The sequence below is a fragment of the Motacilla alba genome, chromosome 7 (assembly GCF_015832195.1).
Source record: "Motacilla alba alba isolate MOTALB_02 chromosome 7, Motacilla_alba_V1.0_pri, whole genome shotgun sequence".
Classification (NCBI taxonomy): Eukaryota; Metazoa; Chordata; class Aves; order Passeriformes; family Motacillidae; genus Motacilla; species Motacilla alba.
This window is the reverse complement of record NC_052022.1, coordinates 15,810,858-15,827,792: the sequence shown is the minus strand read 5'-3', so window position 1 is coordinate 15,827,792 and position 16,935 is coordinate 15,810,858. Positions and strand designations below refer to the sequence as shown.

At 57.4% G+C, this 16,935-nt stretch overlaps 2 protein-coding genes across 7 annotated transcripts in view; both read left to right on the top strand.

The window, feature by feature from the left end:
- The first annotated feature begins 15 nt into the window (after positions 1–15).
- Positions 16–5,419, top strand: SLC23A3 (solute carrier family 23 member 3). Of its 4 annotated transcripts, none has more exons than XM_038143183.1 (12): positions 16–964; positions 1,289–1,383; positions 1,901–1,995; positions 2,329–2,402; positions 2,699–2,880; positions 3,017–3,140; positions 3,444–3,591; positions 3,672–3,925; positions 4,115–4,220; positions 4,295–4,462; positions 4,659–4,754; positions 4,922–5,419. In XM_038143183.1, exons 1-12 carry the CDS (start codon positions 857–859, stop codon positions 5,251–5,253), a joined length of 1,782 nt encoding a protein of 593 aa, XP_037999111.1. In that variant the 5' UTR covers positions 16–856; the 3' UTR covers positions 5,254–5,419. The 4 variants fall into 4 exon arrangements, with proteins under 4 accessions (XP_037999111.1, XP_037999113.1, XP_037999110.1 ...); XM_038143185.1 differs by having other exon boundaries at positions 1,223–1,383; positions 3,672–3,751; XM_038143182.1 differs by having other exon boundaries at positions 1,223–1,383.
- Positions 5,420–6,249: 830 nt separating this feature from the next.
- Positions 6,250–16,935, top strand: part of NHEJ1 (non-homologous end joining factor 1) — a 43,688-nt gene continuing 33,002 nt past the window's right edge. Inside the window, exons 1-5 of one of the 3 annotated variants that reach the window (XM_038143218.1) lie at positions 6,250–6,866; positions 7,649–7,834; positions 8,696–8,905; positions 11,447–11,585; positions 13,055–13,113. In XM_038143218.1, coding sequence (XP_037999146.1) covers positions 7,649–7,834; positions 8,696–8,905; positions 11,447–11,585; positions 13,055–13,113 — 594 coding nt within the window. In that variant the 5' untranslated portion in view covers positions 6,250–6,866. Of the gene's footprint in view, positions 7,545–7,648; positions 7,835–8,695; positions 8,906–11,446; positions 11,586–13,054; positions 13,114–16,935 lie in introns of all 3 variants that reach the window. The other 2 variants (XM_038143217.1, XM_038143216.1) reach the window with 2 other exon arrangements.

Below are 16,935 nucleotides of genomic sequence, written 5' to 3'. Positions count from 1 at the left end.
TCCTGGAGCCACTGTGCAAGCCAAACCCTAGGTGCTGCCAGTGAGCCCAGGAGACCTGCAAGGCCCGTCCTGCAGTCTCTCTCCCGACAGGAGGGATATCAGATCCAGTGCAGGCAGGGACAACAGGAGAGAGGAGGCTCCCCATCCTTGGGAATGCGGGGAATGCGTGTTCTCTTCACTGCTCTTTGCTCTCCAAAGCCTTACCTGTTAATGAGTGAGCCTTGAGCAGCAAGGGCTTGACCAGGTCACTGACACAGCCACCTCTGCCCCGTGACAAAAACACGAGCATCCCTTTCCTGTGTATCCTTTCCAGCCAAGCAGGCAGCTCCTGTCCCTGGAATCCTTGTCCAGTGGCAGGATTCAGTACACTCCTAGGAGACTGGGGCATATAACAGACCCCCACTAGAGACCAGGCTGGACCAGGAGAGCAGCAGCTGCCCTTGCAGATGCTGGGGTGAAACAAGCATCAGCAGGGCATACTGAAGCTCGAGGATGCTGCTGCTGGGCGTAGTCCAAGCACATGGAGAAAGAGGTGTCAAGGCTGTGGTCTACCCAGCGCTTGCCCACAGAGGCAGTGATGGGCCCCAAGCTCTGGGTAGTTGGCATTGTAATAGTGTCTGAGGGCCTGCTTCTGGCTGCCTGTCACTTGGCCCTCGTGGTGACAAACCAGGGTGACACTTACATTCCTGGCCACAAGGGCAGATTACTAACCAACTCAAGTTAATGGCTAACCCTGGGGCAGCTCCTGCAGAAGGTGGAAGTTCAGCCGTGTGAGGATTTGGGAGGAGCTCTTGGGGGTGGGAGCCTGCCCACCCTCTGCGCTGAAAACTGGGAGCAGTGTGGGGAAGGCAGCAGCATGAATGGGGGTCGTGGCAGAGCACCTGGAGCTGGGAGCCCCATGCTCCCATCCTGCTGCTCCCAGAAGATGTGCTCCTGGATGATGAGCTGCTGCTTAGCCCTTCAGGTAAGGGGGGACTACGGTGAGCAGCCAGAGAGATGGGACAATGAGGAGAGAGCTGGGATCCTCTGAGATTGCAGGGCAGGGGCTGCATCCTGCCAGGCAAAGGGTGTGTAGGGCTCTGGTCAGCGTGGCTGGGAGAGGAGTGGGTGGGAGTGAGTGCTACCCAGGTGCTGTCCGTGGGCATCCACCCTCTCAGGGGGACTGGGCATGGGGAGCTGGTGTTGCAAGGAATTGTGACTGCTCCATCTCTTCCCTGCACAGCACCTGGCTGTGCAGACCTCCTTGCTCTGCATCTTCCACCTCCTCCTGCTGCCCACTCTGCCCCAGGAGCCACCTCATGCCCAGACCACCAGCAAGCTGCTGGCACGAAGCCTCTTTGTCTGCGGCATCTCCACAGTGCTGCAGACCACCCTGGGGAGCCGGTGAGCAAGGGAGATGAAGGGGGAGCAGCTGTCACCAGGAGGAGGGTGATGCCACGGCAGGACACATCTGTCTCCTAGGATGTGGGAAGTTGAGCTTTGCTGGAAATGGGAAGGGGCACAAGGAAAAGCTCTTCGTGCTGCATCTCTGCACAGTTGTCACAGATGTCCCCTCCCTCCCCTGTACACCTCTAGAAAAACTGCTGTGCTTTCCCTCTAGCTCCTCACTGCCTTGCTCCAACACCATACACAGCTCCTTCAGACCATCTGATGCCTGTGCTGCCCACATGGGCTGGGTATGGGATTCAGCAAAGCCTCTGACGTCTGTATTCCCTCCATGTGCTGTCACTTGGGATGTACTAGGGCACATGTAGAATATGGGGTAACCTCCTGCCACTCTGGGGTTTTTAGCTGCTTCCCTTCCCCCACCCCATTCCTCTGGCAGCCTGGGCTTTTGGAGCAATCCTGTTCCCTTCCCTGTCCTTCCTCCCTAACGTGCCATTGTTGTCCCCTTCCTCAGATTGCCGCTGGTTCAAATCCCATCCTTTGAGTACTTGGTCCCTGCCATGGTGCTGAGTTCCCACCTGTGCCCTGGTGCCAGCACAGACAGGAATGGTAAGCACAGCCCTGTGTCCCTTGGGGCCTGGGCCATGCTCGTGCCAGGGGAATGGCAACGATGAGGTGCCTGGTAGGTGGAATAGGGATGAGGGGTGGCAAGGGGTCCTTCCTGCCTGCTGGCCCTTCTGGTGATGGTGCACAGCACCCTGCTCACTCCTGAGTACACTTGCAATGTATCTGGTCACTTCCCCAGGGCCAGGGCTTATGGAGACGGAGATGCTGGCACACTTCCCCTACTGCAGCCAGCAGTCACCTTACGGCATGCTTTTGGACACAGCTCCAGGAGCCCAAGATCCATGTGTATCCCACTCTTCCAAAATTCCCTTCCAGGCACAGCCATGGCCAGTACATGCCTTGTACCTCATTACAGAGACACAGGGAGCTGGGCTGACTCGCTGCAAGAGGTGGGTGCTCCAGTGCTGAAATGGGGGTGCCTATCCTACTCCATCATCTTTCCACTTGTCACCCATATCCCTGTACCCCCAGTCTCTTTTCCTGGGATTTGCCATGAAGAGAGTTGCGAAGGCAATGGGGATCACGATGCGTGTCCACATATATGTTTCTCTGTGCTTGGGGTGAGCAGAGCACATGAAACAAGCGCTTGTTCCCAGCTGCTGGGGCAGTGGGAATGTGGCCAAGGGAAGGTGTTGGACTGCTCTCCATGTACCCTGCCCCACAGGCCCATTCTTTCCTCTTACAGGTCTCTGGAGCAGTGCTGATCTCTGGGCTGATTCAGGTGGTGCTGGGAGTGTCTGGCGTGTGTGGGTGGGCAGCGCGGCACTGCGGGCCCATGGTCCTGGCTCCCAGCCTCTCCATCATCGGGCTGTCTGCATACAAGGAAGCTGCTTTCTTCTGCTCCACTAACTGGGGAGTAGCACTGCTGTATGTGAGCCCAGGGACTGTGGCGGTGGGCAGCTCCAGCAGGACAGGGATGGGGCGCCCCCACAGTGCACGGTGCACATTTGGGGCCCCATCACTGACTGTGATGCTGTGTGGTGACCTGTGCTCACTCTCCTAGGCTCATGCTCCTCGCTGTCACCTTCTCCCAACACCTGCGGTCCTGCCACCTGCCCTTCTGTACCTGGCCCCATGCTTGGGAGAGCTCCACAGAGTATTCAGTTCCCACCCTGCGCACATTCTCGGTACTGTGGTTTGTCTGCTCTCTTCACTGTCACCAGGCTTCTCTCTTCAAGCCTGGCTCTTTGGTGAGACCTGGAGCACAGGCAGGCATGAAAAGCTCTGGTGCAGCTCCCAGAACATGGATGCTTCTGGGGAAGTGTTGGGGATCTAGGGTGTTGGAGCAGAACAACTTGGGATGCTTCCTGCAGGGGTAAGGGGAGATGTGGCATGACTCCTTGGGAGATGTGATAGGACAGGGATGGTGTGCTAACGATGGCAGGCAGGGGAGGAGGGTCCCCTGCTGAGGGTCCCCTTTTGCCTTGCAGATACTGCTCCCATTTGCTGGTGTCTGCATTGTCTGTGCCATCCTCAGCTACTTCCACATTCCCTGGGAATCACTGGATGTGACCATGGCACAGCTGTCCTGGGCCAACAGCACCTCCAGTGCCCCTTGGATCTGCATCCCCTATGCAGGTGCGGGGCAGCAGGGTTGAGTGCAGACATCCACGTTTGGACAGGGTTTCTATCACCTGTCCCTTTTCCCTCCGCTGCAGGAGCGGGGAGATGGCCGCGGCTCACCCCCCGGGCGCTGGCAGTGGGCGTCGCCATGGCCATCGGCTGTAGCATGAACTCGGTGGGCTGCTATGTGCTGTGTGGGAGGCTGCTGCGAGTTCCCCGGCCACCTCCTCACGCCTGTAACCGGGGGCTCTGCATGGAAGGGTTGGGCAGCCTCCTGGCAGGACTGCTGGGCGCTGCAGGGGGCACAGCCTCCAGCATTGCAAACACCTGTGCCACTGGCTTCACGCAGGTAGGCCAAAGTAGGGGGAAATGGGTTGGCAAGGGATGAGGAGGCAGTCAAGCAGGTGTGGGGGACTCGTAATTGCCACACTGTCACCAAGCCAGCACTGGTAAAGGCAGGTGTGTGGAGCAGAAGGGGAAGGGAGACAGAGCAGGGGGTGATGCTACCCATTCTCACTTTCCCACTCTTCTTTCCCAGGCTGGCTCTCGCCGCTCAGTGCAAGTAAGCGCCCTGCTGTGCATGGTGCTGGGCCTGTCCCCGAGGCTGGCAGGGCTCCTCACCCGCATCCCACTGGCAGTTCACGGTGGGTAGCCCGCCCTGCCCCTTGCTGCGGCACCTGCAGCCTGCCTGGCACCTCCTGACTCCTGCCCCTCGCAGGAGGGGTGCTTTGTGTAACCTACGCCGTGGCTGTGGGCACGGGGATCTCCTACTTCCAGTACACAGACATTGACTCGGGGAGGAACATCTTCATTGTTGGCTTTGCCATGTTCATGGCACTGCTGGTACCGCGCTGGTTTGGCACGGCTCTGGCTCCCCTGGCCACAGGTATGAGCGACATTCCCCAGGCAAGGCATGGGTCCCATGGCATGGTGACCACACATCTCCAGTGTTTTGGGAGGCTGGGTCAGCTCATGACAGCAGGCAGCTACCTCTTCAGTCCCTGATTCTGCCATGGCTGCTCATGCCCCTTTTCCCTGGCTGGGCTGGGATCTCCTGGCTGATTCTGGCACTGTCCCTGCAGGCTGGGTGCCACTGGACCTCCTCTTCCTCTCCCTGCTTATGGTCCCTGTCTTCTTAACTGGCTTCTTGTCATTTTTTCTGGAGAACACGGTCTCAGGTGAGGGGCTGCCCTAGGTGCTCTGCATATGCCCTGCTCTGAGGACTGGATCTGTCCATGGGGCAAACTACCAGCTCTGCCTCCAGGCAGTCCTACTGAGGGTGCTGGGGCTGGTGTGGGCTAGGAGGAAGGGGCTCCCATTTCACTGCCTGCCTTCCTGCTTGCAGGAACACTGGAGGAACGAGGGCTGCTATCTGAGCAGCCATGGAAAGCCAGAGCTGGAGACTGTCACCTCCATGGAGAGAGAGGGGAAGCCAGCCAAGCACATAAGCTCCCCACTGGGCTAAGGAGGCTGCTGCCATCTTCCTGCAAAGCCTTTCCATGCTGCTTCCTCTGCCCAAGGAGTGAGGAAGAGGAGGAGGGCAGCTGTGCCACTGAGGATGGCACTGCTGGCCCTGGGGAAGGGACACACCTGCTCCCCAAACCCAGCTCTGGGGAGCTGCAGCCAGCAGTAAGGCCAAGCCAGACAGACACGTCTGCATGGCACACTGTGGCCTGACCCTGTCATCTAGGGGCGCCTCATGTGAAAACAGGGCTGTGCCCTCAAGGCAGCTTGTGAGCCACTTTGCTCTTCATTTCTGAAGCCCTCAAGGACTGAGCTTCCACCCTCCTAACACAAACCTAATTTCCCTGCTTGAGAGAGAGATATAAAAACCTTCAATCAACTTTGCCTTTTCCAGGGGTTTTGTTTCCACATGGGATTTACCTAGGGGCTCCCCTGTTGCCCTGAGGACTGTGACAGGAGGGCAGGGCCACCTGGTGCCACCGCAGCTGAGGATGTGGGTACCTGTAAAATCCACCATCACCCTGTGGACATGACATGGGGAGGGTTCAGTGCTTTGGCCAGCCCCAAAGGACTGTCCCTCTGGCTATGCTCACCTCCTGGCACTGTGCTCAGGAACAACTGTCTGTCCTGCTGTGTCCCAGTTGTGCCTATGGCCCCTCGATGGCCATGGCATCAGGTATATACCAGTGCTCTGGCATTCCAGGGTGCTCCAGGCTGGTGGTGCAACTCAGCTGTTTCCCAAACAATGAACACCCTTTCACCTCCAGTCAGATAGTCCCAGTAGTGCTCACCATATAAATACCCCCTAGGCATTGCTCTTGTGACTACACTAGCCAACACTGGATTACCCTGAAGAAGAACATCTCCTTCCACCGGGCCCTGAGGTGAAACACCTGAAGGTGGATGCCGGGTTGGAGGGATGAGGTGGCACTGTGTGTGCAGATCCTAGGTGTGAGCTCTCTTTCCCCAGCTTGCTGTGACCCCCTCCCCAGCTGTACACAGCAGGATAATGCACAGCTCATCCTCATCCAACCAGCACCCCCACAGACCTTAAATTTCAGCTGCGCCCGAAGTCCAGCTGGGTCCTTCCCCAACCCTGATCATGCAAGACAGTCTGTCCTGCATTGCAAAGTCCTTGCCTACTCTCACGTTCTGTGACACCCTGTCAGGATGCAAACCCTGTGCAATGGCCACACTCTCCTGGCACTGCCCTAGGAGCTGGCTACAGCTGGCATGCTGGGGAGAGGGGTGAGTGGAGGGTGTGTGCAAAGAGTGTAAATGGGAGACTCAGGGAGTACATCAGGAGCAGTTTGTGAGCCCAGCCTGGATGGCCTCAATGCACAGTGTGCAGGTGGGGGATCACAGTCTGAGAATGGGTGATGAGGCTTGGAAATCAGTGCCTGGGGTAAGGGTGGGCCTCACTGTGGAGGGAACTGGGGTGCGTGGTGTGCCAAGCTGGCACAATGCTGCTCTATGCCCAGGCACGGGGACAGAGGCACCTGCAGCCCCAGCTGCGCAGGGCTTACTGAGGAACAGCAGCCGGGTCCCCGCACCCCTGGCAGGGCAGCGGGGCGGGTGCGTGTCCTGGCCGTGCCTGCCCCGGCATCCTGGGGCCGAGGAACAGGAGGAGCTGCCGCTGCCTCCCGGCTGCACAGGGCCCGTACCCCGCTGGCACTCGTGCCGGGACATTTCGCAGCAGGCGCAAGCGCACAATAAAGTCCCAAAGCATTTCGGTCCCCAGCAGCGGCCCGGCCGTGGCACCCGCCGCGGCAGCCGCGGACGCTCTAGAGGGGCACGCCAGCTCGGTTCGCTCTCCTCACGGGCAGGCAAGGGAACAGCAGCGCGCTCCCGGGGGCTGTGAGGAAAGCACGGCGGGTCCCGGAGCGCAGGGAGCCGCGCATCCCGGCGTGCCCCGGCCCCACGGCGCGGAAGAGAGCGGCATGCCGGGAGCCGTAGGCTGCGCTCGCCTCCGGCCCAGCGCCGCTCGCCAGCCCGTGCCTCTGCGTGCCCCGGCCGCTGCTCCTGCTGCCCTCGGGTAACGCTGCGGCTCCGCAGAGCCCCAGGCTGCGGGCACCCCGCGGTCGCTGGGTCCCCGAGCGTTTTGGGAGGCGTGGAGCCCGTCCCAGGGAGGAGCGGGAAGCAGCAGCGGCTGCCGGCACCCCGCCGGTGTCACTGCCGGCAGGGGCGGCGCGGGCTCGCCTGGAGCGCAGGGATGGGATGCCCCAGCAGGAGGAGGGGGCAGCACCCGGCTCGCCGCCCGGTGCCGGCGGGACACCCTAAATGTTCATTTGGGCGTAGAGGTCTTGCGGTGTTAACACCAGCAAGCCGCGGATAACCTGGGGAGGCAGCAGTTCCAGTGCCGTGTGCCTGCTGGTGCATCTGGGGTGCTTATTGTGAGCTGCGGCAGGACCTGCCCTGCAGCAAGCTCCCAGAACACATGCCCCAGCTCTGCTGCTTGCATTGTGACCAGAGCTGGCTGAGTATCCTCACTTCTGTGCTTGCAGGTTATAAATGGGCCAGCCGGGACTGACGGTCCCTGTGAGGCCATCCCAGGGACCAGGTCTTCCTGGGTGGGGGTTGAGGCAGAGACCTGGTTGCTCTCTTGCAGATGGAGGGCTCCGAGGAGCTGGAGAGCAGCCTCCTGACTCAGCCCTGGGCTTCCGTGCGTTTTGGCGAGTCCAATTTTCTTGCCAAAGTGTGCTTCAGGGATACTGGCTATATCCTGCTGATCTCTGACCTCAGCAGTGTCTGGTACGAGAGTGCAGGCGCCGAGGCTGTGGGACAAAGGTCCAAGGTGAGTATCTGAAGAGGCCGGGGGCCTCCTTTTCTCCTCCCAGCAGCTGACATTCCAGCATAAATTGCTTGGTGACACAATGGCTGTTGGGTCTGACTGGGCTCGGGTGCAAATGCGCAACCTGGGAAGTCCCTGTGCAGCTCTGCCCAAGCCCTGTCACCCCACTTGGCCAAACACCCTTCTCCTGGGAGAGTGGGCCACACTGTTTAGCATGCCTGGGGCAGCCAGGTGGGTCTGCAGACAGAGGCTGGCACAGTCTCTTCACTTGTGGGCTGGATGGGCAGCTGGTTTCCCCAGGGTCAATGTACTAAAGAGGAGCTTGAAACAAGGCTGCCTTCTACTCATGACAGAGAGATTCTGTTCACATTCATAGCTAGTAGTCTCTCGTGGGGCATCCTGTCAGCTTGGCCCCCAAAAATGCATGGAGCTGTGCCTCATCTCCTCAGCCCATGTGCCCAGGCCTTCGTGTGCCATTGGAGTGGCAAGTCCCAGTGTCACATAATGCTGAGTGGCTGGTGGCAGGAGGGATGGGCAGATGGCTGCAGCCATCCCCCAGCTCTGTCAGGTTGTCCTGCTGTTGGCTGTCAGCCAGGCTATGGTGCTTGTGGTGGCATGCAGAACAGATGTGCTAGTGCAGGCCGTTGCACCCTGCCCATCCTGGACTGGCAGGACAGGGGAGTCTTCCCAGCATGGCTGGCTTGGGAGAATCAGTGAAGAATGTCATGTCAGGGATCTGGGAGCCAAGGCCCAGGGATGGTTTTTTGCTGTGGAACATGCAGTAGTTTGACTCCTTTGGTGTTGGGATTTCTGCTGGTTTTTCCCCAGTGCTGTGCTGTGCCCCCTAACCTTGCCTTTTCCCAGGAGCTGAACAAGCGGCTGACTGTCCACGTGTCCTCTTTCCTGAACCACTTGTGCAACTTGATGTGCCCCTTGCTGGCAGGGCAGCCAGGTGCCACCACTGCCTTCTCCTGCCACCGCTGTCCCAGTGGCCTCAGGCTGCACGTGAAAAGCGAGCTGTCAGGACTGCCCTTCTACTGGGACTTCCACTGCTGCCCGGCGCCCTTGGAAATGGTGAGCAAAGCTACAGAGAGTTCAGGGAGGGGAGTGGCCAAAATTAAGGATTATCTCCTTAGGTTTAGAGGCTTTTGAGTTGTCTCGAGCCACACTGGTCACTGTAGGTTGCCCGACTCTGCTGTCTGCCTCTCCCAAGGCTTACTGTCCCCATTTCTTCCCATTGAGGCTTTGGTTTGTGCCATGCAGTTACACAGGAATGGTCCAGCACATGCTGCTGCTGGGGCATTAGCGAAATGTCCTTGTGAGAGCCCACCTGGAGTTCTGCATCCAAATATGGGGTGCTTGGCACAAGAAGAACATTGACGTGTTAGAGGGGGTCCAGAGGAGAGCTACAAAGATGATAAGAGGGCTGGAGCTCCTCTCCTACAAAGACAGGTTGCAAGAGATGGGATTGTTTGGCATGGAGAAGAGAAGGCTCTGGAGACACCTCATTGCATCCTTCCAGTACTTGAAGAGGGCCTATTAAAAAGAGAGAGAACAGCTTTTTACATGGGAAGATTGTGATAGGACAAGGGGAAGTGTTTTTCAACAGTAAGAGGGGACATTTAGATTTGATGCTAGAAAAAAAGTCTTCATTATGAGGGTGATGAGGCACTGGAACAGGTTACCCAGAGAAGTTATGGATGTTCCATTCCTAAAAGTGTTCAAGACCGGGTTGGATGGAGCTTTGAGCAACCTGATCTAGGGAGTTATATAAAAAATCCCATCCAAAGCAAACCTTTAGATAATTCTGTGCCCAGTGTGGGGTGATGCCCTGCCAGCACTCTGTAGAGCAGAGTGACGCTGTTCTCTTTAGGATCAAGCCGTGAAGCACAGAGCAGCGGGTACCCCCAAATGGCCCGCAGGTGGTCTGTCACGGCGGGCGGAATTACAGCGGATTCTCCCGGCTTCTAAGGCTTTGCTCTTTCACGGAGCTGCCCGGCACGTTGCGTTTGCAGGGGCAGCCCCTGTGGACCCCTGCGGGAGGGGCACGCTGCGGCCGGGGCTCCCCCGGGCCCTGCGGCCCTGCGCGCACCAGAGGGCGCCCGGCGCCCGCGAACCGCGCGGCGCAGCCCCGGCCCCGCCGGCGGGAGGCAGCCCCGGAGCCCCGCAGCCCCGGCCGGCGGGAGGCAGCCCCGCAGCCCCGGCCCCGCCGGCGGGAGGCAGCCCCGGAGCCCCGCAGCCCCGGCCCCGCCGGCGGGAGGCAGCCCCGGAGCCCCGCAGCCCCGGCCCCGCCGCGGGCCTCTGCCCCCGACGGCTGTGCTTGGGCATCGCGGGGGGACAGCCGGGTTCCCAGCTGCCGCCGGGGCTGTTCTCACCGTCGGTTGAGCTGGGGAGCAGGTAATCGGGGTCCTGGCTTGGCTTACCCCGGGAGCTTGATGTCCCTCCTCGGGCAAGACGCACGGAGGCTGAGCTGAGGAGGTGCTAAGCCCCTGTTCCTGGCTTCTCTTCTGCTTTATCTTGGACACACACTGGATCTCTGTAAGACACCATGGAGGTGGGAAGCAGCTTGGGTGCTGAGTGCGGCTGGTGTGGATGCAGTGATGGGGATCAACTCTGCCCCAGCCAGGGGCTTGAGGAAGGCATAGAGCCTACCTGGCTCGGCCCATCCCACCTCTGCTGCAGGTGGTGCACTCCATGTGCTCCAGTAGGTGATGGCCATCACCTTTGGGCTCATATCTGGGGGTGCGCAAAGCACAGAGCCCACTGTGGGCTTGTCATAGGAGTGAGAATGCTTCAGGAGCAATGCTGGGTTTGCTGTTCTCTCACCCATGGAGTCAGCCTGGCCGCAGAAGCGAAGGGCACAATAGGTTGGGGGATCTCAAATGCCCTTCCAGAGACTGAAGGAGGTGATAGGAGAGAGGCTGCTTTGTGTGCCTGCTGGGCCAGGATGGCCCAGCTGGGCTCCAGGACAGAGATCATGTCCAGGGCTCTGCATGGGTCTTGTGTGGTGTAAGCTTAGAGGGTATACTGGTGGGCTGCAATGGGGAGCATGCACAAGGGAGCATGCACAAGTCGTGCCTGTTGAGATCTCTTTTGCTTTTGGTCTTACTTCCCTGGGAGTGTCTCTCCCGTTCATCAAGCCACAGTTTGACACCTTGGGTCTTTCCGGTTTTTCACCCAACCATGCCTGTTTTCCTGCATAGGAACATGCCATGAGGTGTGCAGAGCCAAGGGGAGGGTCTGGGTGGCACATGGGGGGGGCTCTCTGTTTCCTGTTGCACCGCAGGTAGCGAGTGGAACATTGCCTATCCCTGCACTCTGTTTCCATCAGGCTCTCCCACCTAAGCCCTCCCCTGCTGCAGCCTCAGCTGTGAAAGAATGGGGCTGGGATGGAGGAATGTGTCCCACAGCATCTGGCCTGCCTTCTCCCAGCTCACATCTTTTGACCATTTCCCACTGGATTGTGTGTGAGATGGGTATTTTGTGGAGCCCTTTGTGACCTGGGCTGCAACTCTTGCTAGGACCTTGCTGGGTGCCCTGCTTTGTCCACTCTGTGGACAGCTGTGTGCCTTCCTGGACCTGGATCTTTCCTAGAGCATCCCTCCTCCGTTGTAGGTGTCCCGTCACCTTGTGCGGCCCCTGATTCAGATGAACCTGGTGCTGCAGTGCCAGGTGCAAGAGCTGATTTCCCTGCTGCTCCAGAAGGATGCTGAGATTGAAGATTACAAGGAGAGCGGGGCCACTCTCAGCAGAGGTGAGGAGGGATGCCTGGGGCAGGGAGCAAGTTTCTTTCTTAGCGCTGGGCTGGCGTGCTTTGCTCCCTCTGGCTATTACCCAGCCTGGCTTGTGTTTCATGTTTAGCTAAGCCAGCAGCACGACAGTAGCCAGAAGGCTGGGAGCAGCCTGTGGGGTGAGCTGCGGGAGGAGCAGCCCTTGACCGATAGCTGTAGAAGTTGGGGAGTCGCCAAGGGGCTCTCCACTACTCTGAGAGCACCTGGCTGGTCCCCAGGAGCCAGCGGGGAAGCCAGCAAGGGCTGGCCCTGCAGTGGTGTCAGGCTCCCTTCCCAAGTGCAGTGGCTCACTGAGTGCTTGGAGAGCACCCAGGGGCTCCTGGCTCTCCCTAATGTGGGAAGTTCAGCCGTGCTCATGGGCCCCCCTCCAGTGCCCAGCCCACTTTGCCATGGGGGTGATGGGCAGACAGTACCCCCCTTGGGTAGGACACGGGTCAGGGGGAGCCACCCTGGGGGTGGTTTGTTCCCCACCTATGGAGGTTGGCTGGGCACTGTTTTTCGGGTCATCCCTTGCTACTGCCATGCTTTGTCCTGCTGCCACAGATGATACCTGCACTTCTGCAGGAACATGGTGCCCTGAGCATGCAGAGACTAATGGGGGTCAGCCCGGGCTTGTGTATCACATCCAGGAAGATACTCTGGTCCAGACCCTGTCCCCTGACTGATGCCCCGCCACAGGAGCCTTGATCTGCCCTGTAGGTGCACTAGAGCCTCACTGGCCAGCTGCACTTCCCTCTGTCCTGCTGCATGCGATCTCTGCAGGGCTTGGAGCAGCCTGGACAACCTGTCTTGGGTCCAGGGACTGATGCTGGTGAGCAGCTGGCCTCTCTTGTCCCTTCCTTGGTGCGGGGCAGAAAGCTGGGAGGAAGCATTGCACCCTAGTGGCTGAGCAAATCCGGCCAGGTGCTTCTCCAGACCACATCTTAGCAACAGTGTGGGAAAACTAGTGTTTTGGGCAAGGTGCAGAGCAGAATGTGACGGGGGTTTGTCCCTGTCCTGCCAGAGAAGGACACAGGCTGGCTCACCCCTTCAGATGAGCAGCTGGACAAGCAGTGCCCTGTCCCACAGACTCAGACAGCTTGTTCCAGCTGTAAGGTCTGAGAATGGTGTTGACCATGTCCTGCCACCGTTCCCTACTCCTCAATGGGGAAGTGCTGGGACAAGTGTGGGTGGACTATTGGCTCTGCTTGGCTGCTGTCTGCTTCAGCAGGCTCAACCATGCTTTTCCAACTTCCTTGTGGTCCTTGCACCTTCTGCTAACCAAATGATGTGCCCCTAACCCAAGAGGCCTGCTGGTGTTTCCTGCTGATTCTGGGAAGAGCGTGGTGGAGCTTTTCCCCTGCAGCATCCTCACCCTATGGTCAGGAAAAGGGGATGCTGGGATGGGAGGTCTGGCCAAACCTGCCCAGGCTGATCAGTCTCTCCCTTGCAGACCGCCTGCGGACAGAGCGCTTCCGGGAGGAGACATTCCAGCAGAACTTCGTGGCTGAGGTAAGGAACGGTGCAAGTCCTCTCTGCTTTGCCAAAGGGGTGCTTTCATCAGCAGCTGCAGTGTGAGGTGTGCCAGGCTGGATGGGAGCACTGATGGGGATAGCTAGACTTGCCTAAAGAGGGGTCATGCCCTCTAGCTCTCCCATGGCCCTCTTTGTGTCCTTGCACCTCATCTCTAGGGCTAGCAGAGCTGGGAACATGCTTGACATGACTGGATGGGAACTGCCTGGTTGCTGGGAGCTGCCAGAGGTGCGAGCCAGGCTGGCTGCTTCACAGGAGTGTGCCATCACTGGGGCATATTTCCCTGCCTCCCAGACTTGCTCTGAACCTAAACCCTGCTGCTGATGGCAGGCAGGGATCAGGTGAATGAGGAGAAGCCATTTCTTTTTAGTTCATCTGTTGCTTTTAGAGGTGACTTTGCAGTGACACATTGTGGGGACAAGAGCTTTTCAGCATGTTATCCATGCTCTGCCTATCACTGTCCCCTTGGCACACTCAGCTCTAAAATCAGACATGAACTTTGAAGAAACTGGGACTGGAAGGAGAGAGTCTTTGATCCTTTTGCATCACAGAAGCACTAAAGTGATCCAAACTGATGTGTCAAGGTCAGAAATTCTTGATGCCCATTGATGCAAAAGGACTTGGGATGCTTCTGAGTGTTCCTGTGCTCACTGTGAAGGCACAGGCATGGGGGGCAGTGGTACCTGCTGGGGACCAGGCAGTCATCCAGGGTGCCAGTGGTATCACACGGGCTTTGGGAGGATGTTGCTTTATGAGGTGAGCTGATCTTCTTTTGCAGCCAACAATAGATGAGCTGCAGAGTTTCTAAAAATTAGAGATGATCCCTCTTTTATATGCAAGGCATTGCATCCAGTGCAGGCAACTTTCCCCTGGATTATGAAGGATAGAGATGAATTCGCTGCTGGGCTGCAACTTGAAGGTTGCCTAGGGACCAGTGATCATGACCAGATTACATTCACCCTGGGCACAGAAAGGACATTCCTAAGCAGTAATTTATATCCTTCATGCCTTGAAAGAGCTAATTTCCCAAAGCAGGGGGAAAATTATGAGTGAAATCAGCTCAGAGGAAACATTTAGATAGAAAAATGTGAATGAAAATGGTGAGCTCTTTGAGAAGAATTTCAGAAGCCACAAAAAGCCACAATTCCACAATCAAGAAAGAGGGCAGTGCTGGCCCAGAGCCCGTTCTGGTTCAGCAGCAAAGTGAAGGCAGCAATTAGAAATAAAAGAGCAGTTTATAACAAATGGGAGAGCGGGAGTAGATAGCAATCAATATAAATTAGAAATTATGAAGTGTAGAAAATGGGTAACAGAAGCTAAAGACATCAGGGAAAAATCATGGTGATGAACAGAAGGAAAGGCTTTTATTTAGTGTAGCAGGAGAAAACCCCAAGCTCCCAGCAATAGGATAAGCTTATTAGTAGACAGAGGTGGTAAAATGATTTATACTGGACCAGACATGGCAGAAGCAGTCAGTAAATGTTTCAGTGCTGTCGCTGGAAGGGTGCAGGCAGATGTGCCAGGATAGGGGGATGATGAAGTGTCTTTGTAGAAGAGTCATCTGAACAACATCTGCTAAAGATGAACATCAGGCTTGAAATTCAGAGTCCTCCAAGAGCTGGTAGGGTCTGGGCCATGGGGAAAGGTGCAGAGTGGGCAGGAGGAGAGTGAGTCAGCCTTGTACAGAGCCTGGCAAAAGCAGCTGGTGTGGAGCACATCTGGCACAGGCTGAAAAGATGGGATGGTGGTTGGTGCTGTGTGTCCCAGAAACAGCCAGGAGCAGTGTCTTGGAGCCAGATAGGGAATGGAGGGCTCTGGGAGATGCTGCCCCTCTTCATCCTCTGGTAGCCAGGTCTGAGCACTGGCTGCAGGGGAGAGGCTGGTGGAAGGATGCAGTTGTGCATTTGGTCTGCTGGGAGGGCGTATATCTTATCTGCATTCATCCCATTCTTTATAAACCAGCTGATGATGCCATCCTGCAGCAATGAGCTGTGAGATGCAAACAGCTGCTGCCTTTGGTTTGAATGTGGTACCCCGTTGTTCCTCCTGATGCCTCCTAGGTCTCGTGTTAGTGAGAAACACCAAATATAGCTTTTCAGCTCTTCGCCACCAAAACTGGCTCTTCACCCCAGTCTCTCCTCTCATCTCTTGTGGCAGAAAGGTGGTCTGGGTGACCTCATTGTCTCTATGTGGTTGCTTCAGAGCCTCCAGGCAATTTAATACTCTGTCGGCTCCTAAAAGGAGCAGCACAAGGAGCTGGGGTCCCTCAGGACGTGCTGTGGGGAGCTGGGAATGCAGCGAGCAACTCCCATGTCTAGATTTTCAAAACGATGCTGGACAATCAGCACAGAGTCACAGGAATGAACTGAGGACTGGGGAGAGAGCCTGGCATTGAGGGACTTGGAAGGGAAGAGCTCTGTCTAGCTTATCAGGGAGAAAATTGAGAGGCGCCTTGCTTATAGTGCGTGCGGGTGTTTACAAGGAGAAAAGGCTGGTTAGTGCCGGGCTCTCTTTAATCTTGCAGAGAGCACTGGAGCCCAAGCCAGGCACTGGGACATAGAGCCAGGGAATTTCAAGTTAGAATGGAGGCACTTGGGTTTGCTCCTGCCAGTGACTGGGGCATGCTCCCAAGGGCAGTGGTTGATCCTCCATCTCTTAATGTCTCCAAAAATGGGCTAGGAGCCTGCCTGGAAGAAAACCAAGTTGCTGGGTTTGGTCTTGGGATGGGCATGGTTGAACATCAGTGGACAGGAGGTCACGAAGAGAGATCTATTGGTCCTTCCAGTATCTCCACCTGTGAAATGGGGCTGCAGGTTGTGGATGTTTGGTTGTGGTAAGCACCTCTTGGCTGGAAAGGGATTGTGAGGATGTGGTACAGGGCTGGATGTGGGCAGGTGCTCCACACCTTTGCTCACTTCCCAGATATTTGCTGTATCCCACATGGAGAGGAGAGGACCTGTCAGTCCCCCAAGGCAGAGCTGCAGAGCCTCTCAGCTTATACATGCCCTTTATCTGGGCTTGTGTGCACTTGGCTGTCCAGGGCATTTTAACTAACCATGGGGAGTTTTCCAGCAAAGCCCCGGTAATATTTATACGTTTAGGAAATGATGCTTTCACACACACAGTTTTTGGCAAGAGTTCACTGCTGAGCAGCTGCCTGGGCTTGAGCAGAGCTGGAAGGAGAGCAGTGGCTGTGCACAAGCCGAGGCGAAGCTGGTGGCTTTTATTGGCAAGCCCAGGGGTTCACACCATTAGGGGAAGGAGAAGGCGGCTGGAGAGGGCTGGGTGCTTCGGGGCTTCCCCAGCACCATTCCCAGCAGTCTAGGACCCGGCAGGTTGGGAATGTTTTGTCCCCTGGGGTCCCTCTGGATTACAGAAATGATTCCACAGGGCAGGGTGGGGTGGCCACCCATGAGTTTTGAGGGCCTGCTCCAGCTTGGCTACTGTCAGCGTTTCATGACACAGCTTATTCCGGAGCCTGCACTCCGACTTAGAGGGAGAAGGGTGAGCAGGTTCCTGCAGCACCGTGCCCCCTGCTCTGAGGAAAGGCAGGGACAGGTACACGGAGGACAAGCTCACGGATACCATCAGTGCAAATATAGCCCCCGTGCCCCAGGATGCTCTGCCCTGTGTATTTTTATCTGCTGTAGCTGGCGCGGGGGCGGCTGCTCCACGCCTCCGCAGACGGAGCGCAGGACCTCGGCAAACAGGACGCGGAGGGTTCACGGCTCGACCCCGGGGCCCGGCGAGGAGGAGGAGGATGTACCATCAAAACAAGCAACGCTGCAGAGGAAGATAAAC

What these genes read in the sequence shown, in the direction of transcription:
- SLC23A3 (XM_038143182.1), top strand. Translation starts at nt 857, where the DNA reads ATGAATGGGGGTCGTGGCAGAGCACCTGGAGCTGGGAGCCCCATGCTC. An exon ending in TGCCAGCACAGACAGGAATG is followed by an intron (nt 1,996 to 2,328) that starts GTAAGCACAGCC and finishes ATTCCCTTCCAG; the next exon opens with GCACAGCCATGGCCAGTACA. An exon ending in GGGCTGACTCGCTGCAAGAG is followed by an intron (nt 2,403 to 2,698) that starts GTGGGTGCTCCA and finishes TTCCTCTTACAG; the next exon opens with GTCTCTGGAGCAGTGCTGAT.